Here is a 25,071-nt window from a genome sequence, read left to right as displayed (position 1 = left end):
TTCCTTCTTCATCCTCCACCACCATGTTTACAGTGGGGGATTTTTAAGTCCAGAGAACAAATAAGCAATGGCAAAAGCAAGCTGTAGCTTGCCTGCCAAGCAGGAGGAATGGTGGCCACAGGAGGGCCAGGCAGGCCAGCAGCCCTTTTGTTAAGTCCTTTACCTGTGGATTCTCCCTGGTCCTTGAGTTCTGCCAGACCTTGTGGAACGACGGAACGGGGAGGGGGTGGGGAACATCGGTGGGCTCGGGAGGGGACCACATCTGCTGTTACCCTAGCTGAGCCTCTCGTGTGATCCTGATAGCAGTTACAGCCAATTTCAGCTCTGCTGATGGCAGGTAAAGGAAGCTTTTATCCACACGTGTGGAATGCTGCAGGGTGACACTGGGCCCCCAAAGACCAGCTCCGTGGTGGTAGCAGCGGTTAGTGGGAAACTCAGGAAAGGAGATCTTGGGACAAGAGGAGGTTGGGGAGGCCTTCTCCAAGATGCGTCTCCCATCACTGCCAGCCTTTGTGGATCAAGGTTTTTGCCTGTTAAAGGAGCAGGTTTTCCTATATAAAGCTCAGGGTTTTATACCGGAACTTCAGTAGCAGAGGCCCATGGAGAGAGGGGATGGGCAGCTGGACCAGGGCAGGGTGGAGAGGAAAGGGAGCAGTGGAACGTGACATATAAGCTGGTCCCTGCAGGGATGGCTATGAGATGCAACAGTTACTCAGCAGACGGGCATCTGAGGATGGGGCCAGCAACTGGAGGCTGTCAGCATTAGAAGACCCTTGAAATCAGACAAGAGGCAGGGTCTCAAATGATGCCCTAGGGTAAGGGGAAGTGGCTCTGTCCTCTAGGGACAAGGCTCGTAGGTGTAGACAGTGTGGTGGGCCGTTCGAGGCCCAGTCCCGTGGGAGACCTGGAAGTTGAGGGCAGAAGTGTGGTCCACCCCCTGGGGGTAGGTAGGGGAGGACCAGTTAGGGAGAGTGCAGGGGGCACGCCAAAGAAACATTACTAACGTCACAAGAGCTAACACTTACTCAGTGTTATAAATACACTATTGTAAACACTTTTCTGGATTTCTCTTTTAATCCTCACAACAACCCATCAGCCCTGCTGACGTCCCAGGATAAGGGACTGGGGCCCAAGGAGGTTAGGTGGGTTTGCTCAAGGTCATATATCCAGCAGGAGACAGAGAGCCCCTGGCCGGCTGGCCCTAGAAGCGGCACACATCGCCCCAGACTCGCAGAAGTGCTTTGCTCTCTGCTTTCCGTTGCTTTCTGAGTGCAGGTGACCTTCTGCTCAAAGGTGGTCATCTTGACCTAACTGAGATCTGAGCTGACCTGCAGACAGATCCTTCTTCCGCCGAGTTATCAGATCATTTCACGATGATCCAGGGGATGAAGCAATGGGTCTTTAGGAACCAGCTCTCTCCTCCCCTATGATGAGCTTGGCATTAACAGACCAGAAGAGCTGAGGGGATTCTGGGTGTGGGAGTGGAGTCTAAGCCGTAAGCCCAAGGAGGTCCTGCAGATCCAGGTTCATTGTGGGCAAAGCACATCACCTCTCTGCCTGTTTCCTTAAAGTAAGATCAAGCGGTTGGACGTGATCGTCTCTGAGGTTCATTTGTACATTAATATTTTATGATTCTATGTGTTATCTTCCCCAGTCAGTCTTCTGGAATCTTCCTTTGTCCAACCTTAGACACTTCTTCATATGTTCTAGAAAAAATGTCTCGCAATATTGCCTTTCTGTTCCTAAATTGCCTAGGATGCTTGCCAACAAATCCTGTTTCATTTTGTTTTTTAAAAAACACATAGTTTTTAAGGTCTTTATATCATGAGACGATTAAGCATGGGTTTCTATCCTTCCCCCCTCAGCTTCATTTTCTTTAGTGAATGGTCACCCACGACAATTTCTGAATAAATACGATGGAGGAGAAAAGCGATTTTCAAAGCTTGTGCATTTCTCTCCTCTCCATCACATACAGAATATTTTCCTCGATTCTCCTTTTAAAAAATATTCCTATTTTCTTTATTTTTCCTTCTTGATCTTGTTTCTGCTTATCTGTGTTACTTCTGAATACAGCAGTACTTTTCAAACCAAGTGTAGTTTTTAAACCATCAGTTTCCCTTGTGACTGCTTTGTACCTATTCATACCTCTTATCAACGAACATTGGATTTGCTGGAAACTTGTCCTCTTGACTGTCAGTGAAACCAAAGCTCTGGTCACCAGGTAACATTCACTGTCCTTCTTTTCTCTCTAGCTTCACTTTTTTCTAGACTCAGAGCCTAAAATTTACTTTGGGTCGATAGTTTGCATTTTTCAGTTTTAGACTAGGAAAGAAAAATGTATTTTATGAAGAAAACATTTTAAACATATACCTAAGAAGAAAGAAATATATATAAATTACATACCCATGATTCAACTTCAACATTATCCATATAGGGCCTATCTTGTTTCATCTTTACTCCTTTTGGATAATTTTGAAGCACATCTCAGACATTTTATCACTTTATCTGTGATTACTTCAAGATGTGAAGAAAGGGAAGTCTATTTAAATAATCAACTATGTATTTTTATTAAATAACTATTATTTATTATTAAATTATTATTATTATTTGGCTGGGTTTTAAATTTCATCAAGAAAACCACCATAGTATTTGACTTGCTTTGGACATTGATCTGTTTTATGTCCAAAACCAAGATTTGTTTATCATATCTTGGCGTCAACTTTTTTTCTCTTACGGAGACAAACGGGGGTATACACCAAAATACAGAGACAATGATTCTGATATTTTTTATAGGTGTTCCGAAGAATTTTTTAGTATAAAATTATAGAAACAAAGTTATTTAGCAGTTTAACGTTAGTGGAAAGCAGCTTATGATGTCATGTCTTTCACAGAAGCCATGTTCTCAGTTTAGCCAGAACTTGATTTTATGGAATATTATTTTTTCAACAGAAAAAAAACCTAAAGCCACTTATTAAACGCAAGGCTTCCCTCCACAGTTGGATTAGGTGAGCTTGGGGGTCTAACTTTCTTACGAAATGACATATTTGCTAGATTGTGCGTCTGATGTCAGATTTGCCAGTTTGCATCTTTGAAAGTTACAGGGCCCCGTTCCTGCATCCTGGCTGACTGCTGGTTCACGTGGGCCTGTGGTCCAGGGCAGAGAGTGGCTGGGCTCCTCCCTGACTTCTGCTGCTGCTGATACGCATGAAAAGTACATCTGGGAGGAGTCTGGAAGAGATCAGGAAGGAAAGGGATGGTCTTCCACGGAAGCGGCCAGCAGACCTGCCCAGAGGCTGTGTCTGGGTATGGCGGAACTTTGGAAGAAGGAAGGGCTGAAGGTGGAGAGCTCTGTTGCTCAGACGTGGGAATCCAACTCATGGCATTTAATAAACTTCCTAGTCACAGCCCAGCCGTTACATAACACTCAGACGTTATGAGTATATAAATTTGGGTCCAGTCTTAGGGTACAGCAATCTGATGATGACTTTCTACTTCCTTAAAATGTCTGGACCTGAGCCAGACGATCACTTTAAACCCAGTCTTGGCTCAAGGAGGAAAATAAAGTAGGCTGCTTTCAGTTGCCCACTCACCCGAACCTGGCTGAAACCAACAAATGCTTCCCCTCCTCTCCCACCAGCCTTCCCATCCTGGCAATGAGTCCTCCCTGGAACCCTGGGGCTCTCCTGGACTCCTCTGTCTCCCTCACCTCGACCCCAGTGTTAATTTCTCTCTCCATCCCTTCTCCGAACTACTAACCAGAGCCACCTACCCTCTTGCTTTCTCCTTCCCGTCATTGTTCCAGTTCTATCGTATTGCCGCTTAATAGTTTGTTTCTTCCTAGATTTATTTAATAGTTTATTCCTTTCATTTGTCTTCCCTTTAATCCCCTATATGCTAGTCTAACCATCCTAAACTATCCTTTCCTAGGACTGGCAGAATGAAACACATTTAAAAATTTACCTACCAAGTAGTCAAGGTCCCTCAGCCTTACCTGCTGAAACTTGCCTCGCTGTTCCCTGACACCCTCCCTCCTCCACTGGCCGCCCCTGCCCCTCACACGTCCCCCCACCCCCATAGCGGGCTGGTTTTGTTCCCTTCGCTCCTTGTCAGAATGCCTTCCCCTCTCTGCCCACACAAATCTGTTACTACCTTCAAAACCATTTCCCAATTCAGTGAGGAACAGTTCCTTTTAGTACTCACAACTGTATCTTGTTCTTGCCTTAGAACTGTTTTAATTGCAGTAGAATTGTTTCCTAATGTTTCATGAAGTCTGGCCTTCTCAAATAAATGGAAGGCTTTCTAGGGCAATAATTATATCTTCTATTCTACCGTCTTCAACAAGACTGGCCCAGGATTGCGTATGGGTACAAAAAAAAAAAAAAATGTTTACTGAATGAGAGAATACATTTTCTGAATGGCTACCGAATGTCTGGATGTGCCTAACTGACTAACATTCCAATGTCAAATTACATGCATTTGGGGATTATATATAATGGTGAAATTGAAATGTCCGGCAGCAGGATAACATTTTACAGCTATTAAATATAATAATTATGAAGGCTATATAGAAACACAGAAAATTAAAAGCACTCTCTAAGAAGATGACTAACATGAAATATACCAAAGAGATCTCGGTGGGTTTATGGAGATGATGGGGTTATGATTCATCCTCCAGCCCTCTCCCCATCTTTGCGTCTGTCTAAAATGTTTTATAACTAAAAGAGTATATTAAAAGTAATGTCATATTTTTTAAAAAGAGTAAAAGTCAATAGCTGACAGTTATAGGCTGAGATAAAATTAACCTTTGGCAGAGTTGTTAATTCTATTGATTAGATGACCACTGTACAGACTTCCTTAGCCAGCTACTTTTCCTTTAGGTATTAGTCCCTTCTCTGTTTTGCTATCTCCTGCCCCAATCTTCTCTAATTATCCCCATCTGGGCTTTTAAAAAAAACTTGCCTAAAATACCTTGAATAAAACTCACCTGTCTTATTACCTCTTGCTAGGACCATCAATTATTCCTGAATAATGACATGGTAGATGGTAGATGGTAACAAGCTAATATGCAGCCTCCCTTGGTGATGACGCATGACACATCATGCATCAGAGATAATGACACAAAGAACGCTTCGGTTTACTTAATGTCTGCTGATTCCTCTCTCCCTTCCTCCTTCCCTCCCTCCCTTCCTTCTTTCTTTCCTTCCGTCCTTCCTTTATTCAGCGCTGCCCTGGTCAGTGATTTTGATGATGATACAGAAGGCATATGTATACTATTTTTGGATAATCTGAAGCAGGGCATATAGAAAATGCACTGACTTTTCTATATGCCAGAAAGATTTCAACAGGCCAGAAAGATGGACTAAATCAAACAAGGAATTTAATAAGAGTGGGTATAAGGGTCTGCAATTTGGGTCATCAAAAGCTGTGGTTGTCCGGTACAGCCAGACCACAGCTCCTGTGAAAAAGCCTCAGGGCTTTTAACCAACAGTGAGTTCCACAAGCATCCAGGGTACAAAGTGGCCCACAGAAAGGGCTCCTTTGATCTTAGGCTGCAGTAACAGAAGTATAGTATCCATGTCACAGTTCCTACGGAGGAGGTGCAGGGCTAACCAGGAGACCAGAGCTAGGAGACTCCGCCTCAGAAAGAAGCTGAAAGCCCGAATCAATCAAAATGAGATAAATGGCTGCAGCACCAACCTATGTGAGGAGCAGGTAGTCAGGGATGGAGTGAAGCACATGGAGCCAGAACAAGAGGAGTGAGCACGTCCGTGGGGGGCAGGCAAGGAACTCCATCAGAACCTATCAGCATTGGAGAAATGCAACCGTGGGTGTGCCTGGCTGGCGAGCTCAGCAGAGCTTGCCCAAGGAGGATTGTGGGCATGTGCTACTCAGGTCTAGGAACCTGAACTGTCAAGCAGAGATGTGCTGGGAGCTTTTTTTGCCATATAACACAGAAGGGTTTTAGAAAGTCATTTGGTTCTTGTAACCAACCATACATATTTATGCTATGCAGTGTAGCCATGAAGTATAGTTCGTCTTTGCTCTGAAGCCACCTAACCCATGTGGGGACAAAGTCCTGATTGAGACCTGGTGACTGCAAGCTGATCGGCTGCACCCTTGGTCCACCCTAGGAAGATGAGGCCCTGGGTTCCCTCCTGTCTCTCACAGGGATGCTCCCACACCATTGTTCAGTCTTGAATATTAAAGCTGTTGGTTTTACCAAGTGTGCCTCTGAATAGGGGCTAGAAAGAATCCTCAAGAGAATGTTTGTAGCTGATAACAAGAGAGAATGTCTGGTTTTGCAGGAGATGAAACGTTCTTTTGTATGTGAGCAGGAAGCAAGCAGATAGTCTATTTCAATAGCTTTTTATACCCACCAGGCATGTTGAAATTGATCTTTTCCATCACTGTTATCTATAAAACCCCTTTCGTTAGTGATTTAGTTGGAAGGGTGCTGTAGCCCATTCTTGTTCAAAGGTCTTATCTCTTTTTTGGGGGGTGGGGGGTTGAGAACCATACCTTTACTTCCCATTAGTTTAGCTTAGATATTCATTTATCTAAATGCTAATATTTATCTGAGCTAAAATGAAATTAAGAACAAAACCTTGTGAGAACTTGTAGCATCTTGAGTTCTTTGTTAGGAGGCTAATGCAACTAACAAAGTAAGAAGTAAAGAAATTGCTGACTATAATTAAAACCTGCAACTTTTCGAAAGAATAGTTGGGAATTTGTGGAAGACCACTCTTAATGCAGAATGATTTTGGTGTAAATTAAGTTAGATTCGACCAGGACTCTTTTAACCTTAAATAGTTGAGCAATATGCTAGTATTGGTTTTTTTTCTTTAATTTTCTTTCTTTATTTTTAAAATATATATATTTATTTATCTTTGGCTGCGTTGGGTCTTCCTTGCTGTGCGCGAGTTGCAGCGAGCGGGGGCTACTCTTCGTTGCGGTGCACGGGCTTCTCACTGCGGTGGCTTCTCTTGCTGCAGAGCACTGGCTCTAGGTGCATAGGCTTCAGTAGTTGTGGCACACGGGCTCAGTAGTTGTGGCTCACCAGTTCTAGAGCGCAGGCTCAGTAGTTGTGGCGCTCGGGCTTGCTTGCTCTGCTGCATGTGGGATCTTCCTGGACCAGGGCTCGAACACGTGTCCCCTACATGGGCAGGCGGATTCTTAGCCACTGCGCCAGCACGGAAGTCCCTATACTAGTATTGTTGATGGACGTCTGAGGTCATGAAGATTGTTTCAGCTATCCATCAGATACCCGTTGTGGCTTCACAAGTAAACTCGATGCAGAGTCATGTCTGACAGCTGGTATGTGAAGTGTTGTCTCTCAGATAGCATTTGAAGGGTTGTAGTAAACTTTTGTAGACTGTACTATGGACCGTTTTCCCCCAGGGTCAGCTAAGTGTCTCTCCTAAGAAGCGCTCCTGAGTTCTCAGACGGACCACCTCTTCTCATCGTGAGGGAGCCCATCGTGAACCCAGGCTCCCTCCAGCACTGGGATCCTCACACTGTAATGTCGTGGCCTCTTTACGCGTCAACCTCCTCTCCAGATTCTAAGCCCGCTTCTTGGGAGAGAGCATGGGAGGGACAAGCAGCTCTGAAGTGAGGCAGGGGGACACCTCGTTTCTGCGGGTGTGTCCCAGACTGTGACCGAGGCTGGGGGATCCGTTGTGAGTTAAGATCCGCTGTCAGGCTCTAACCCTGAGATACGTAATTAACTGTTCACGGAATGATGCTTCGGTTTTGAAGGAATCAAGCTTGGGAGTAGGAGCCCTAGAAAAAGTGGAGAAGCCAGCAGGCGCGCAAAGGCTCCGCGTGGTCTCACTCTCCTCGGAGCCGCGTGGGGCCGCCACTCCCGAGCCCCAGCGACAGGCGGGCGGACGCGCTGTTCCTGCGTGGGGCTCCCAGCGGCGGGGACCTGTCCTGGCCCTGCCGCTCAGAGGTGTGGCAACTCCGGGTTGCCTAACCTTCCCCGGCGGGAGGCAGTCCAGTCCTTCAGGAAGAGTCGCTGGCCCAGTGTTTAGGAGCCATCACGCTCCTTTTTATCGTGGCCATCTGGCATTTTGCAGTAGAAGTATTTTTCAAACCAGCGGTATTTACAGGGACAAGACTGGGCTGCTCCGTGGAGCCTAGGACGATATCAGCCTTTGAGGCAATGGAAACATAATTGGGGAACGAGGTGGAATTAGTGTCATCGCAAATGATCTAGTGCCTCATGCTGATTTCCCGGGGTTCGGAGGGCAGTGGAGTCACTCATCTTGCGTAGCAAGCAGCCATCAGAAAGACTCTTCTCGAGCATTTGGGAAATAAAGTTCAAGTGCTCGGCCTTTAAAAGTTGCAGGAGCAGCTTCACGTCCCAGCTTTTTACAAGGTATCATGATGTTATTGCTTGTTTTGCTTCTAGGAAGCCGAGGGTTTAGGAAATGACTTGGGCGGGTGCATCTGTGAGGTCGAAAAAGACACAGACGCGCTCCCCAGGGACCCGAGCGGCTTCGCTGTCTTCCCGAAGGTGCCAGCCAAGCGTCCGGTCCCCGCGGGCGCTCCTGGCGCAGTCCCCTGTGCCGAGGGTGTCCGGCGCCTCCCTAGACGTCTGGGGACAGTTGGGAGAGTCGCGGGGCGGCGGGACAGCGCGGGAAGAGCAAGGAAGGGGGAGGGAGCCGGCCTGCGCCTCGCCCCTCCGTGCCAAGGACACCGTCGCGGAGGCGCGGCCAGCTTCCCAGGGTCGGACTTTCCGCCCCGGGGGCCGGGCGGTGGAGGTCCAGCCCCGTCCCCTTCCCAGCTTCGGGCGGCCCCCAGGGCTGAGTAAGCCGGGCGGAGGGAGACTGCAGGGATTTCCTGAGAGCTAAAGGAGGAGGAGGGGACCGGGACAGGAGCCGGGAGCAAGGACCGTGAACCTGCCCGGCGGCGGTCCGGGGCCGCGCCGCCCGCGCCTCCCCACGCGCGCTCCCTCCCCGCCCCCGCGCCCGGCGGCCCCCGCCCCCTCCCGAGCCGTAGGGAATCAGGTCCCGGAGGAAGAGGGTAGGTGGGGAGGCGGATGAGGGGTGGGGGACCCCTTGACGTCACTGGAAGGAGGTGCCGGGGTAGGAAGTGGGCTGGGGAAAGGTTATAAATCGCCCCCGCCCTCGTCTCCTCTTAATCGAGGTCCGCTGGAGGCTCGGAGCGCGCGGGATCAGCACTCCTCGCGGCTCCTCCCCGGCGGCGGCGGCGGCGGCGGCGGCTCGGAGCGGGCTCCGGGGCTGGAACGCAACGGCCGGAGGACGCCGGGCTGCGAGGATTACCGGGGGAAGTGGTTGTCTCTCGGCTGGAGCCGCGGAGAGGGGCGCTCGGGGCGGAGGGCCGGAGCGAGAGGAGACAGGCTCGGGCGGCTGCGGCGGGCGCCCGCGAGGAGCGCGGGCACCGGACGAGCAGGCCGCGTCGCGCTCACCATGGTCAGCTGCTGGGACACCGGGGCCCTGCTCTGCGCGCTGCTCGGCGGTCTGCTTCTCACAGGTGAGGCGCGGCCGGTGCCGGAGGCCGGCGCGGGGCTGGCGGGGGCAGGGGCGCAGCCCGGGGGGCCGGGTGCGCGCGGGGAGCGAGCTCGGAGGGAACCGAGGACACTAGTTGCAGCGGACACGCCTGGGGCCGTGACGCCCTTTCTCCTCCGCCGGGCGGTCGGGCTGGGCGCCTCGGAGAGCAGCTGGCTGGGGTCCGCGAGCATCGCCGCGCTCGGGTCCGCGCTGGGGCTGCCCCTTGCGGCTGGAGTCGCTGATCCTCGCTGCCTGGCCACCTCCCCCAAGCCGGGGCCCCCCTCCCAGGTTCTGGGCTCGGAAAGTGCCGCGCACCCGGACCTGCCCGGCACCCAGAGCCTGCTCTCAGGTGGCCTGGCCGGGTCCGTGAGGCCCCCGGATCAGCGGCTCCTAGGACAACCGCGTGGCTGCCCGGGGACTGGGCTGAGGCCCGGCCTTGGCGATGTCTGGCACGGGCCGCGACGTCGCGCCTCCCGAGGGAAGGAGGTGAGCCCCTTTGGAGGGGATCGCGTGCCTGGCGGGAGCACACAGATACCTGAAGATGGCAAGAGCTGGTATTCTTCGACCCACTCTGGGCCCCCGAGCTCGCGTGTCCAGGGAACGTTCCCCCAGCGTCCTCTCCTCCCTCCCCCCCGCCCCCCCCCCCCCAGTCGCCGGCCGCTGGGCCTGAGCGCTGGGCGCGCATCCATCCGAGTGGAGCCTCTGCCACGGGTCCAGCCCAGGTCGCCGACCTGAGTGACCTTGACCGACGAGGGCAGTCGAGGACCCAAGTCCCGTTAAGTTTCAGAATTGCAAGCCTAGTCTTTTAAGTTCCGAGAGAAGAAAGGGCAAATGATTTGGACCAAAAGGTGCGGTTTGAGGAATCGGTGAGGTCCGCGCCTTTGCTGGGCGTTAGGGACACTGGCGGCCGAACCTTCAGGGACCAGTAGGTTGTACCTGGTTAGTGTGGCGGTGGCCTCCACCGAGGCGCCAAAACCCGAGGGCATTTAGGGACTCGGACTTGCCTTTTCTGCTCAGCGGGGCTCAGTGGCCAAGCCCCCTGGTTTAGTCCCCCTGGGCGCAGAGAGCCAGATTTTGGAGCGCCTGTCTCTTAAGCGTCGTGGAGGAAAGGTAAAATATGAAATAAAATACAGTAACATAGATTATTGCAAAGATCCCTGGGTAGGAAAGTCCGTAGGGTTGAGCATATATTTTTTTAAATGCTTGTTAAACTCAAAAGGCAGTAACAAATATTCCTTCTCGAGGGGAAGACTAATTAAACCACTTGTTTCTTAATAACAAGTAATAGTTCCACCTGGGTGAAGCTGTTAAACCGAGAGGCAAGGCGAATTCGTACTAAATTGGAGAGAACTCGCTCTAAGTTGGAAATGTTGCTAAAATAACTATACGAAGTGAAGTACTGCTTTTCTGTTTCAAAATTGCATTTGGGGGTTTGAAAAGTCATGTGTTTTGAAATACAATTGCTTGGAGCATTTAAGTAACTTGCTGAAGTCCATCGTCTATTATGTAAAAGTAAATCTAGGTAAATTACTGTGAATCCAGAACATGGAGGGGAAAGTATATGCTTTATTGGATTTTCTGCTTCACACATAGACATCTTTATTTTGTTTCAAAAACTAGCAAAGAATAGTTCTGTTCGTGGTTCAAAGCAACTTAGATCCGTGGAAGCGTTTCAGAAACGCGAGTGAGATCCTCTTATGATTCCCCTTAGATTTTACTTAAATGAGGCAGAAATCTTGGAACTCTTTTGTGATTTTTAAAAAAACGTTTTACATATGTGTTATAGGGAGAAAGCAAGACAAACATTGGCAAGGTGAGAACCTCTTCACCTGCCGGTTTAGGGAATGTTCTATCAGCTGTTGGGGTCTGTAATCGCCAATCTAAACCACAGGCTTCTGCCGCGGGTTAACAGCTGCGTCACAGTAAAACAATCAGGTACCTGCTTTCTAAGCTGCGTCAGCGCTTTCAAACTGAACGAGGGGCTGCATGTCTCGGGAGTGGTGTCTAGATAGGGGCCAGGTTTCTGCCCTGTGGATTTATGAGGAGTTCAGCTTGCACCCATCACGGGCCAGCTCTGCTCACTGTTGGGTGCTATATAATTTTATGAGTTTTTAATATTACGTGTGCGTTCACTGAGGTATAAAATAATCAGAGGTTCAGTAATACAAAAAGATAATGCCTTTCCCCGCAGAGAGTGTATTTACCTTCTTCTAAATATCCTGGGAAATAAAAACACTGCAGTATTCACGTGCTTCCAAGTCCTCTATATTGCAATCTCTTCCTCTAAAAAGGATACTAGGCTTCCTTTCTCCAGCTCAAAGTCTCATTTTCTTATTTTAAGGCAGCACACCCTTGATGAAAGCCGCAGACCCTTTTTGTCTGGCCCCCCCTTTTCTAGAGTTTTTGAGCAGCTGACATGTACAATTTGCTATAGCTAATCGGAAATGCTGCACTTGCCAATTTTGTGAATGGAGTTAATTAATGATAGAAAGTTAAATCAAAAGTGTACATGACAGTGATCCCCATTTCCAAAATGAACGTACTAAATCTCTCAAAATCAAGCTAATTTTGCATAACCGTTTGTCTTTTCTCCAAGGTTTAGAAAGCCACACTTTGGGTTGTGTTTTTCCGGAATTGTACGTTTGAAATGTTAATTCCGTGCACGTTTGGTGGTCCACGTAGTTTTCCAAATGATGGATCACATTGCAGATAAATTGTAGGTGGTCACCTACTCTAGTTCCTCAATATTTTGACCTTATTTATTTATTTATTAAGTTTTTTCTCTCCCTGTTGAAAATTCTATAATAGGCTATCCAGTTTCTTTTCTAGGGAGCACTAAGTGGGTTTTGTGTTTTCACATGTAAAATTCAGACGTTAGAATAGATGGTTATTTCTAGGGGCCTTTCCCAACTCTAAAATGCAATGAATGATTCCAAGAAACAGACTGAACACAGTGTCTGTTTTTCTCCTTCCCTTAACTGCATTTGCCTATGGAATGGGTGACCGCCCCTGTGATGCCGGAGCCAGGGCTGAAAGGCTGAGCTGGCTTTCCCCTGCTGTCAGTAATCACGGTGGATTTTCTTCTTCACTAGTGCAACACACCTAACTCCAACCGATTCGCTTGCTCTTTATCAGGTTGCAAGAACTAAGCTGTTACAGGATGCCCAAGCCAGGACGAATCATGATCTTGGGATTTTTTTTTTTTAAACCGAATGTGTAATTCTATGAAATAGACTCTATTTCATAACTCTAGTTCCCTGATCTCTTCTAAGGAGACTGGTCATTTAAAACCCATCTGTATTTCTTGTTTTTTTCAATTAATGCTTACTAGTTGCAAATAATACTTATTTGCTCCCCGAGTAACTTAAGTCTAAAAGAGTTTCCGATTTCAACAAGAATACTAAACGTCTTATTTAAACTGGAACTTATTTTATATGACTTTTTAGAGCAGACCAAGTAATCATTTTGTTTTTACCAAAACTAATTAGATATTTTAAATCTCCTTTGAATGTATGTAATATAGAAGTTGAAAATGATATATCGCCTCCCAAAATGGTTTTATATCCATCAAAAAAAAAAAAAAAGGTAGTATCTTTGAGGAAGGTTACCCAGTAGATCACCAAGTTACGATTAATGTTTACTCTGGCTTGAGAATTCTGCAAAGCAAGAACAAATAACAGAGTAAATAGCTTCTGCAGTGCTTTAAATTGAGATGTGCACGCGAGTGAGTGTGAGAGTGGAGAGTGAGGGAAGTTCTCTTGGCACCCGGGTGTTAAACGCAGAGCTTTCTGGTGTTAGGGTCTTGGTTCAATTGCACGGTCAGGAGTTTGTTGGATAGCAAGTGAATATCATAGTTTTTCAGAGCATTTGTCGTTGTGGCTAGAGGAGGAAGGACATTTGAAATAACACCAGGCTTAACTTTTAAGTAAAAATACGTCATTAGGAACGGTTACAAGCATTAGAAGCGTTGGTCGCATTTGGTTGAAAACGATCTATGAGAACAGCCCATTCTGTTCCATTGGGCTCAGTACGCTGGGGAGGCTCGTGAAGGAATGACAAGAGCTCCTGCCAGACGCTTTCCAGGAGCACTGTTGATTCCTCACACACTTGGGTGCCTTGGAAATTGCATGCGGCTGATTACAGTACTGGATTTTAGACCAGATTGAGGAAGGGGAAGGAAACTGGAGGAATGGGGGGTGATGGAGGGAGGGCTTGAAAGGAGAGCCTCTGGTGTAGTATCTGGGACTGCAGGGGGGTTTCATTAAGGAAATGGTTCCATTGAGTCTGCTGAAGATAGTGGACTAGATTTCCTGCATTGCTGCTGGGGCGGATGTCGGGGGATGTCAAGAATTCCTGGGGATTTCCCATCAGTCTTGGTAAAGCTGGATGCCTAAGAGCCATGTCTGATCATCGCTCCTTTCCTTGATTTTGTGCTCCTTGAGAGGATTGATCTCATTGCACAGACACATACACTGTGAGGGCTAGATGGAACCTCAGGGATCTAATCTACTCCTTTCAGAGACGGGTGGTTTAGTGGGTTTTTTTTCTTCAAGCTCAACAGCTGGCTGGTGGCAGACCCAGGAACAGAACCCTATGTTCATCCTACAGATAACATTTCTTCTTCATTTTTGTATATCCTCTACCCCAAACAGAGTAGAGATGTTAAAATATTTGTTGAATAACATTATTGCAGAGCTAAAATTTCGTTTTAAATGCTGGCATTTAATCTTATTTCTCATTTTATTGAATAGATGTAAGAGTCTTCTTTCCCACCATCAGTACACGAATAAATTTTTCTTACACACATAAAACGAGGACCATATGAACATATTGTAGTGGTAGATCTGTGTTTATTTGCTCTTCTGCGAAAAAATCTATTTAAACTGCCTTTTTAAACATAATACATCGTTCATATTTTAATGCACCATCATTAGTTTTTTACAACAGTATTTTCAATAACTGCATAGCATTTCATGGTATGGCTATGCCGTAACTTGTTAAACCCAACTGGCATCTTTTTTTTAATATGAGAAACCTTTAAAGCCCATAAGGGGTTTGATTAGGAATATCAAAATGATGGCTACTTAGTAATATACTGAGAGATTTGGGGAGAAAACTAATTTTTCTTGTGCACAGTTGGAATCCTCCTTTTGGATGGCTGCAGCTTAAATAGTTGTGGCTTACGGTACTAGCTTCATCTATTGCCACTTCCCTCCGCGTACCCCGTGTCCCAGCCACACAGACTCTACCGCCGTCAAAGAAATAGCTCCCCTTTCTTTAGATGGGCCTTGCACTTTTCATGCTGTTTGTCTGCCTGCAAGACCCTTTTTCTCCCTCTGCATCTTTTCTTCCCGTGCCTTCAAAATTCAGCGTAGAAATCACCAGCTCCACGAGCTCCTCCTTAGAGCCCCAGACAGAATGACTGGTTTCTTCCGCTCCTGTGTGTAGCCTCCTCTTATAGCCCCTATATGGGTCCTCCCGTTCTTCTCACCTTGCTTAGTATTCTGTTTATGAGGCTGCCCTCACTCTTGGGGGAGGAGAGCCCGTGTCTTAACCGCTCTTACATCCCTGGCACCTACTGTCATGGATGGCATGGAAGCTCTCGGTAAATGTTGGAATGAATGAATGACGAAGCCACACTGTCATTTCAAAGAAGAAGTCTTTCCGAGCCAGATATGACTTTATTCCAGGTTATTAGTTACTCTTGCTTGTCCATTGGGCCTCAGTTACAGTGGATTCCTTAAAGGGGCTGTTTCTCAATAGAGAATATTTGTCCTCTGCAACGAGTGGCTCAGATCTAGGAAATCAGCTATGATTTTCAACTCTGAGATACCCATGTCTTGTGATCCCCTCCTGTTTGGTCATAATGATTCCCTGGGGCTTCTGGGCCAGCAAAGCTGGGCTTGGGTCCGTGCAGCAGTTCTGTCCTAACCCTCTATCGGTATGGGGCCAGGCCCTTCACCTTTACTCCACAGGGCTTTATACCATTTTTAGTGCTCTTAGATTTTATGCTTTGACTTATCCTCTGATAGACTCAAACCTGAGTCATTGGGTGCTGGACTGTGTGGCAAATGTGAATGATGGGGAGATACTCAGAGTCAGAGTCTGCTTTAATAGGAGCCTCGTTACAGGACCAGTCTAGTTGCTTGATTTCCTCCTTCCTTAGAATAGGTTCTCCTTAACTGTTCATGCAAATAGATTCTTCTGGCAGGACCAGCCTACTAGGTGTGAAACATGTTCTGAAAAATCGGAACCCCCGATCCAGCCACGAGCTGGTGCCTCCCTCCCCCCACTCCCATCCCCAGCCCCAAACTTTGCACATGCCCACAGCATGCTTCTCAAAGTGTGGCCCATGGCCCAGCATCCCCTGGCAACTTAACCGATCAGAGCCTGTATATTAATAAGGTCCCCAGGTGTGTTTTTGCACATTAAAAAATTGAGAAGCGCTGATTGTAGTAAAGGATTCTTAGCTCTGGTGTCAGGGTCTAAATCGTCTTCACCAGCATCCTAGTGCTGACCTTGACCTGTATGACCAAGGGACTAGACCCTGGCCAGCCAGGAGCTTCTTTCCGGCTCCCACACTGTTCTTGTGCCCTGTCTTCTGCCGGGACACCTGTGACCTGCTTCAAGACTTTTTTTTTTTTTTAAACAAAATCTTAGGCTTAGCTTGGACCTTACAGAGGTTGTGGATTTGAAGAATACCACAGTTCACCAAACCATGGGTCTTAGAAAATAGGAACCTGGTGAAAAATAGTACAATAAAAATGGCATTAAACAGATGGGTTTTCACCGTAAATAAAAGTTTTACAAAGCATTTGCTTCCAAAGCAAAGTCACTTGGTGTAAAAACCAGGGAGGTGAGCATCCTTCCCTGTAATGTGTTGTCAAGGAGGCGACACTGTCTCATCATGCTCTCATATCCTGCCGCTGGTGACACATTGTCTGTGCTTCTTGCTGGCTTGAAAGTTAATGCACTTGCCTTCTTCCTCGTCTTATTATCGCAAATCTTGGCAAGTGCTTTTGTCTTTTCCCAGGTTACCACAGTGCTCATGGGTAGTTTTTCTCAGCCTGGTCTTCTATCCTTCTATCGAACAGGTGGAGTGTGACTGCATTTCCTTTCAAACCACAGACCCTCCCACTTGGTCAACACAAGCAAAGCTATAACAATGATCAGGTTCTTTTGTGAAACGAGGCCTGAAGTGAACCTTGTCTAAATGAAAAGCCTTGTCTTCTGTTATACGCAAATATGAAACCACTCGCGCTCGAGGTCCCCTTTGGCGGCCTTGATTAGTAATTAGTCTGCCAACTGAGCTCTGTGAAACCCTTTGCTTCTCTCCAGGGTCCCCAGCTTTGGCTCTACATTAGAACCACCTGTGGGGCTTTATTTCTAGAATCCTCTTGCCCTGGCAGCACTTCTGATCATGAGTTTTTGAGTGGGCCCGAGGCATCGTTCATTTAAAGCTGCCAGGTGATTCCAGTGGGCGGCGAGCTTCCGGAACCTTCTAGTTTATCATATATCCAAATCACCTGAGAGCTTGCGCTGCAGTACTGGGCCGGCCCCAGAGTTTCTGATTCAGTAGGCCTGGGAAGGGGCCCGGAATTTGCATTTCTAAGAAGATCCCAGGTGGTGCCGAGGCATGGATGCAGAGACCACTGCTTTGAGAGCCCCTGACCTCGGGCTCCACTGAGAGGCCTGGCTACCTGGGAGGCATCCGTCCTGGGGCCAGTCTGGAAAAGGCACGAAATTAAATCATTGCTAGACATCTAACAAGGTGGAGGAAACTGTATCTGTGAGGAAGAAAGGAACTCTTCCTCCCTTAGAACGAGGGGAATTCTGGGATAAAGTGCTTGGTACGGGCGGGCCTGTTTTGCAGAGCAGGGTATATGTGAGTTAGGAACCAGACCTGGATTGCTGGTCTAGACAGGAAAGCTCGTAGTGGTTCTCCTTCCCTGCCTCCCGCTGTGGAGTGCTCAGCCTTTCCTCTACAGAAATGTGGGCACATGGCTACAGAGTCCTTTGGGAAGGCACCATGCTACTGACCTGTCCTGGGCACCCTCGCGCCTCTGGTCCAGCCCTGCTAGCCTTCACTAAGCCCTCCACGAAGCAGTCGGAAGCCTTGTTACCTTTCCCTCCCTGACCAAGCCTCTGTAGCTGAATTCCTCTGCTGGGATCAGTGTCCCCACCTGGATGGCTGACCTCTACCTGTCGGAGCAGTACGGCTCTGCTGACTTCCGGGGATATGCCAGGGGTCTGTCGCCCTTGGTGAGCAAAGTCGCTGCCACATCGGAGACAGAGCTGGCCTCTCACTGGGCAGAATCGTGGTGCTGGGACCCTTCTCGTGAAATGCCAAGAGTATAAGCTGCTGCTTCTTCCCTGAGAGCATCTCGGGGTACCTATAGGGCGTTTAAGGCCTAATATTGTGTGAGCTCTATTCGGACGCTCTCATTTTCAGATACAGAAGGAGCATATCCTTCACCCACGGCTGAATCAGTGCTTCTCAAACCTGAGTCATGATAGCGTTTGTGTCTGTCATCTCCTGACATAATAGGCTGCCTCAAAACGCAGTGGCCTGCGAGGGGAATTCATTATGTCTCATGAGTCTGTGGGTTAGAAATCTGGGCGTGGCTCAGCTGGGTGGTTCGCTTTGGGCCTCACCTGGGTCGCAGCTGTAGTCCCCTGGCTTTGCCCCTGGGACCGCGGCGCTGGCTGTCGGGGGGGGGCCACCCTCCGCAGGCAGCCTTTTGCCCCCCAGCCGTCTCGCGCCCCCCCTCCTTACTGGGGGCAGGGGCCGTCTGAGAGGACAACAGCGGATGTCTCAAGGCCTTTGGAACTCTTACAGCACCACCTATGCCACGTTGGGACGGTCAGAGCAGTCCTAACTCAGGGTGGGGCATGGGGAAAGAGATTCTCTCCAGGCGGGAGGAGGTGCTTAGTCTTGTGGGCTCGTTTCTTGAGGTACACACTGCTGTTTCGTACTAAACCTTTCTTTTCTTTTCTTTCTTTCTGGCCGTGCCACACGGCATGTGAGACCTTAGTCTCCCGACCGGGAATCGAACCCGTGCCCCTTGTATTGGAAGCGTGGGGTCTTAACCACTGGACCTCCAGGGAAGTCCCTAACCTTTCTTTTCAGTCTAGATTTTGAAAAGATTCTGGAGTTTGGCCAAGAAAATAATAGTGAATAATGCCTTGGCCCTTCTTAACCTGTGAGCTAAAGACAGCTGGTCCCGTGGAAGAGCTTCCTGTTCGTAACTCTGTTGATTAGGGGACAGAGGCCGCAGTTAAGGTGGCTGCCAGGCTCTCAAGACCACCATGGCACCGGCATGAAGCGGAGGACAGCTGACCCTCAGATTGCGAGTGTAGGCAGTGGGCAGCTTCTCGGGGCTTAGATCAGAGGATCTCTGAGCATCTTCCGGGGGGATGTGGTGAGGCCGTATGTGTTTGAGGGGAGCGGGGTGGAGAGAAAGGAGGCAACTAACGCTTATGGACGGTCAGGACTTAGATTTATACGTATTATGTTGCTTAGTCCCAAGAGGTAGGTACAGTACTCTTATATATGAGGAAACTGAGGCTTGGGTAAGTTAAATACTCTTCCTAAGATCACAGAGTACCTAAGTATTTAGGTAAATTAAACACTTTCCCTAAACTAGAATTATTTCCATCTGGTTCCGTCGGACTCCAAACCTCCCTCCTCTTACCACGCCTTAGAACCTAAAGGAAAGGAGAGAAGGGAAAGAGCATGGGTGAGAGTGTGCTAGTCTTCCCTTCTTTCCAAACCGTTCTATCCTTGGAGCTTTGCCACTTCCAAAGAATGTGAGACTCTACTGCAACTCCGGCCTCAAATGGCCTTGGGAGATTCCACTGCTGTGTGTGGCAGACACCATTAAAGGCTCCATTAAGACAGAATTTTCATCATGTGGGTTTTCTTATCATGGGTATTCAAGGCCCTTCCAAAAAATTCAAGTCAGAGAAGGAGCTCCAAAACCATTAAGAACGTGACTTTATATAGGCTTCCAGACTGCTCTCCCACACGGGGCTCTGGGTGAATTGAGCTTGCGCGGGAGGGCAGATGAGGGCAGAAGGGCACTTTGATTCTGGAAGAGGTCTCATCAGGTAGGTCCCCCGACCGGCTGGGCTGCCCTCTGCCAGGTTGTTTCTGGGAATCAAATGTCTACTTCTCTGTGTGCCTTTTAGATCCCAGAAACTGCAATGGCCTGGAGCTTTTTCTTAATGAAACTGGAGTAAAGGGGTGGACCCTGATGCTTCGTGAACTGGGGTGGGGAAGGACTCTGTCCCCGGGGGAAGGAGGAGGAATGTGTATACCCGGTGCTGTGAACCTCTTCCAAACCATCCAGCCTGCACGCTTTTAACTTTCTTTTATGAATGGAAACCCCGAGGGTCACATTCTTACCAAGTGACCAGGCCAGGGTGGAAACCTAGGTCTTTCTGATTTTGAAATCAGTACTCTTTCCACCAACATTTATCCAAAAGATCTTGAATGATCAAATCTAGGAATTCAGGAAAACCAAGGAGTTTGGTTTTCAGGGTTTAGAATAGAAAGTTAGTATGCCCGTGAGAAAAAGACAGCTGTCCGAGGGCATTGTCCTAGAGGGAGCGCCCATTGGTCTGGGATGGTCACGAACACAGTCTCTGCTTTCCCTGTTTGACTGGTAGTCCTCGTACAGTTAACAAAAATGGAAGCATTTCTTTAAGGCCTGTTGCCCTTTGGGTCTCTTTCTCTTCCCTAGATCATTCCCTTCAGGCATTCAAATGTACAAGAAGTCAAGAAAGAGAAAAAAGTATTTTATTTCTTCCTTGATCCTTACCTGGAGAGGGATTTTTTTTTTTAATTGAAGTATAGTTGATTTACAATGTTGTGTTAATTTCTGCTGTACAGCAGAGTGACTCAGTTATACATATGTATACGTTCTTTTTTATATTCTTTTCCATTATGGTTTATCACAGGATATTGAATATTATTTTCTGTGCTATACAGTAGGACCTTGTTGTTTATCCATTCTATATATACTAGTTTGCATCTGCTAATCTCAAATTCCCAATCCCTCCTTCCCCCGACCCCCCATCCCCCTTGGCAGCCACAAGTCTGTTCTCTCTGTCTGTGAGTCTGTTTCTGTTTCGTAGATAAGTTCATTTGTGTCATATTTTAGATTCCACATATAAGTGATACCATATGATATTTGTCTTTCTCTTTCTGACTTACTTCACTTAGTATGATAATCTCTAAGTCCATCCATGTTGCTACAAATGGCATTATTTCATTCTTTTTTACGGCTGAGTAGTATTCCATTGCACATATGTACCACATCTCCTTTATGCATTCATCTGCTGATGGACATTTAGGTTGCTTCCATGTCTTGGTTATTGTAAATAATGCTGCTATGAACATAGGGGTACGTGTATTTTTTTGAATTATAGTTTTGTCTGGATATATGCCCAGGAGTGGGATTGCTGGATCATATGGTAGCTCTATTTTTACTTTTTTGAGGAACCTCCATACTGCTTTCCGTAGTGGCTGTACCAACTTACATTCCCAGCAACAGTAGTGTACGAGGGTTCCCTTTTCTCCACATTGAGAGAGATATTTTTTGATACCAGAACATGGCCATGTTTATCTGAATCTGAGAAAAATGTTGTTTTGCCACCTATAGAGGAGTTTTATCTTTTGTTCCAAGGAAACAGTAGAAAGTGTGGTCAAAGGGATACATGGTTTGGATGAAAGTTATAAGGAGTAGTTATATATATAGTTTGATTTTTATGATTTTCTTTTTCTAAGTTGGCATTAGAGAAACCAAAAATATATGTAAACAGATGGAAAGGCGGGGATATATTAGAGGGGATTGCAAACAAACAATTTTAAAAGGCAATGTAAACTTGTGTTATAGCATTTTGTCTATGATGAATGGTATTGTTTTCTTTTTGGAAAACTGTTTAACTCTTTTCTACTTAATGTCTCCTGCTGGATCAGATTTTTGTTCTCTGTTGTTATTTGGAAATTTTTATAGCTTTAAAATCTTCTCCATAGGGAATTCTGCTAGAACTAGAGAAGAAGGAAAAAAAAAAAAAAGCATGGGAATTGAGTCATCGTATTGCCCTAGAATGGACTTTGTGTACCTACAACTTCTTGGGGGTTAGGGAATATTTGGCACACATCGTTGGTGTACAGATTAGAAGTGTTCTACCACTCACTCCCCTACCCCATTCCCTGTCCTCAACGCTGGTAAATGAAAAATACCTTAAGTTCAGTATTTGCCACACAAAGTCACTTAAAAACGCAGGAAACTCTCATGAATGCTAACTTTCAAGAATTTCTAGTTTGCTTTAGCCCTTTTGGACTGGTCATTAAACTTAGCGATTCTATAATCTGGGTAGATGTCTTTTTAGGAGTAGTAAAATTCTAAAGAGTAGAAATAGAGTTGTCGTTGATTTTCAGTGTGGTTCATGGTGCAGGCAGATGGGCATAGCATTGCTTTACTGGAATAATTCACTCACCATTTTGGAAGAGTGTTAAGTAGAAACTTGGGAGGGGAAATGTCTTTTGAGAAATATGTTTTCTGACAGTGTTTCGGAATGCTGTATCTTCTGCTGTGATTTCACGAGGGAAAGCATGGGCTGTATTGAATTTAATTCTCGTGATGTCAGTTTCATAACCAGTCATCATTCCAGGTTCATGCTCAACCTCTAGCATGAGTTCAGGCATGCTTGGAAGCCCCTTTTATTTTAGAGCATTTTTAACATATTCCCTTAAAAAGTGCTCGAGCAATCATCAATTAACCTATTATATTTTATTTCAAGATGGAAACATGGTTGTATCTATCGTGCTCTGTATTGACCATTGAGTGTCTTATTTTGTGATGTTAACTGTGAATTTTACTGAAATAACTCATCTATGTTAGTGAAGAATTCGTGACTCCCTGTACTCAGAAACGTGTCCTTTAAAAACAAAGTGTACCTAGCTTTGAGGTGATCTCTGTTTGTTGACTTAGATAATCTTGAACACGTGGTGGTACTCACCTAATCTGCTTCTTGGTGACTCATGTCTAAAGGGGGCTCTCAGAGCTGAAAGCCCTTCAAGAGGAAGGGCTGGTTTCTGCCCTGTCGTCACAGCTGTGAATCTAGGACAGTGCCTGGCATATAGTAGTCACTCAATAAATGCTGGTTGAACTGACTAGAGCTGTATCCTAGATGTCCCTCTGGGTCTCAGAGGCCTTTTAAGAATCAGGGTTCCATATTGGTTCGATATTGTGCGGGTATAGTGGAGGAGATTGGCAGAAATATGTCCAAGAGCTGGCAGGAATCCTCCCCACACATCTGAAATGTTCTGTTCCTTCCTTCTGGGCCATCCTCTGGCTCCAATGACCCCTTTCTTATCCTTGACTGAGCTGCTGTGTTCTCCTGATTCGAATCTAGACTCAGAATTCAGAATTCCGATCTAAGCTGCCTGGCCACTACAGAAATGGCTCCCAAGAGATATTTCCTTTAGATGGACCCTCCTCCTGGGATATACTTAGCTGGTCAAGGTTCCCAAACGGCACAGAAGAAAGGCAGTTGATTTGGGAACCTTAATTTGTAGGTACAGCAACGCAGCCTAAACATATCAGGTGATGTTATTATTGCTGCTATTGTGTTCGCCCTCTTGGATAAGAACATTTGCTTTGAAAACCATTTCCCCTTAGCTCTGGACCATCCATGGTGTAGGCTAGGAAGAGGAGAGAAGAGGAGGCACAAGTTAAGTCCTGGCTAGGACTGATCACATCTGATCATTTTCTTTTATTCCCCTCATTCTGTATCTATCCCTCTTCCATGATTTCAAAAAGCACAGTGTGGGACTTCCCTGGTGGCGCAGTGGTTAAGAATCCACCTGCCAATGCAGGGAACACAGGTTTGAGCCCTGGTCCAGGAAGATCCCACATGCTGCAGAGCAACTAAGCCCGTGCGCCACAACTACTGAGCCTGCGCTCTAGAGCCCGCGAGCCACAACTACTGAAGCCCGCGTGCCTAGAGCCTGTGCTCTGCAACAAGAGAAGCCACCGCAATGAGAAGCCCGGGCACCGCAACAAAGAGTAACCCCTGCTTGCCGCAACTAGAGAAAGCCTGCGCAAAGCAACAAAAACCCAACGCAGCCCTGGTGGCGCAGTGGTTGAGGGTCCGCCTGCCGATGCAGGGGACACGGGTTCGTGCCCCGGTTCGGGAAGATCCCACATGCCGCGGAGCGGCTGGGCCTGTGAGCCATGGCTGCTGAGCCTGTGCGTCCGGAGCCTGTGCGCCGCAACGGGAGAGGCCACAGCAGTGAGAAGCCCACGTACTGCAAAAAAAATAAATTTTATATTAAAACAAAAAAAGGCACAGTGTGACCAAGGCATATCTTCTAGTGAATGTTCACTTGTGGCTTTTTTTCCCTAATAGCAACTGAAGTCAGGTAGACCCCAGACTTAAAAAAAAAAAAAAAAAATTATCTCTATCTATCTATCTATGCACACCAAGGCATTGGAAAGAAACAATAGAGGTCTCTCTTCTGAGCAAAGAGATCAAGGAAAGCAGAGCTGTAGAAGCAAGAGAATTAAGAGTAGCTGATAAAAGAAAACAGTTGTTTGCAAAGTAAAGTTGGGTTTTAGAGGGTCTGCAGATTTGAAGGAGAGAGAAAGAGACCCTTCAGCAAACACACGCTCATTCTTCAGGTCTTACCTTCAACATCATTCTTCTGAGAGCACGTCCTTCACTCCCTGGGCTGGGTTCCTCCCCTCCCTCCCACATCTGGTACACTTCCCTCTGATCAGCCACTAACATAATGTAATTTTACACTTGTATAAAAACTCGTTTATAAGTATAAAGTTACATCTGTCTGTATAGACTTATCTGTTGTCCAGCCTACGTTATAAACCCTTCAAAGAAGCGATCTTGTTTGTCTTGTTTATTATTGTATCCTTCTGTTAGAATATGAGATATTAAATGGAAGAATAAATGCTGAGGTTACAGCGCAGAGAGAGCACCAAGGTGAGGGGGTGAGAGGAAGGGGTAGTATCAGGAAGGGAGGAGGGAAAAAAACAGGATTGGCTGGCAGTAAAAGAGATAAGAAGGATAGATAAATGAGGGTGATGCATTCCCAGCCTCCTGGAATCATGCATGGGAGTCCAACCCTTAACCCACTCACTTCATCAGTGTCATCTCGGGGTTGGTGGTTTCACTTTGTGGGGACAGCTCCAGTATTGGGGACCTCGCTACCTCTCTTCACAGTGCTTCCTTCTGCTTTTACGTAACTTCTACTTCTTGGTTTTGGTCTTGTCCTCCAGAATGAGCTGATCCATAAGTTATTTTAGAGCTTGTGAGGTTGATGGCCAACTGATAACAGAAATCGGTGTTTGGTTTTATTTTTTCTTCCATCTGATATATGATATCCTGGAGGATATTAAAAATGCTAATTCTATAATAGATGAATGAAACTGTATGAGTAAAAACGACCTGAGAATTAAAACCAATATTCTCCAGGTTTTGGGTGCAAATTACTTTAAAGTCTGTCATGGATATTTGTAAGGAAGACCTGAAT

At 46.9% G+C, this 25,071-nt stretch overlaps 1 protein-coding gene across 2 annotated transcripts in view; it reads left to right on the top strand.

The window, feature by feature from the left end:
• The window catches only part of FLT1 (fms related receptor tyrosine kinase 1), a 220,437-nt gene that overhangs the window by 38,040 nt on the left and 157,326 nt on the right, over positions 1-25,071 (top strand). Inside the window, exon 1 of one of the 2 annotated variants that reach the window (XM_079902952.1) lies at positions 9,155-9,495. The exons of the other annotated variant lie outside the window; for it this stretch is intronic. Coding sequence (XP_079759078.1) covers positions 9,432-9,495 — 64 coding nt within the window. The 5' untranslated portion in view covers positions 9,155-9,431. Of the gene's footprint in view, positions 1-9,154; positions 9,496-25,071 lie in introns of those variants that run through there. 2 annotated transcript variants of the gene reach the window in all.

Source organism: Stenella coeruleoalba (assembly GCF_951394435.1).
Source record: "Stenella coeruleoalba genome assembly, chromosome: 18".
NCBI lineage: Eukaryota > Metazoa > Chordata > Mammalia > Artiodactyla > Delphinidae > Stenella > Stenella coeruleoalba.
This window is presented reverse-complemented; position numbering and strand designations above follow the sequence as displayed.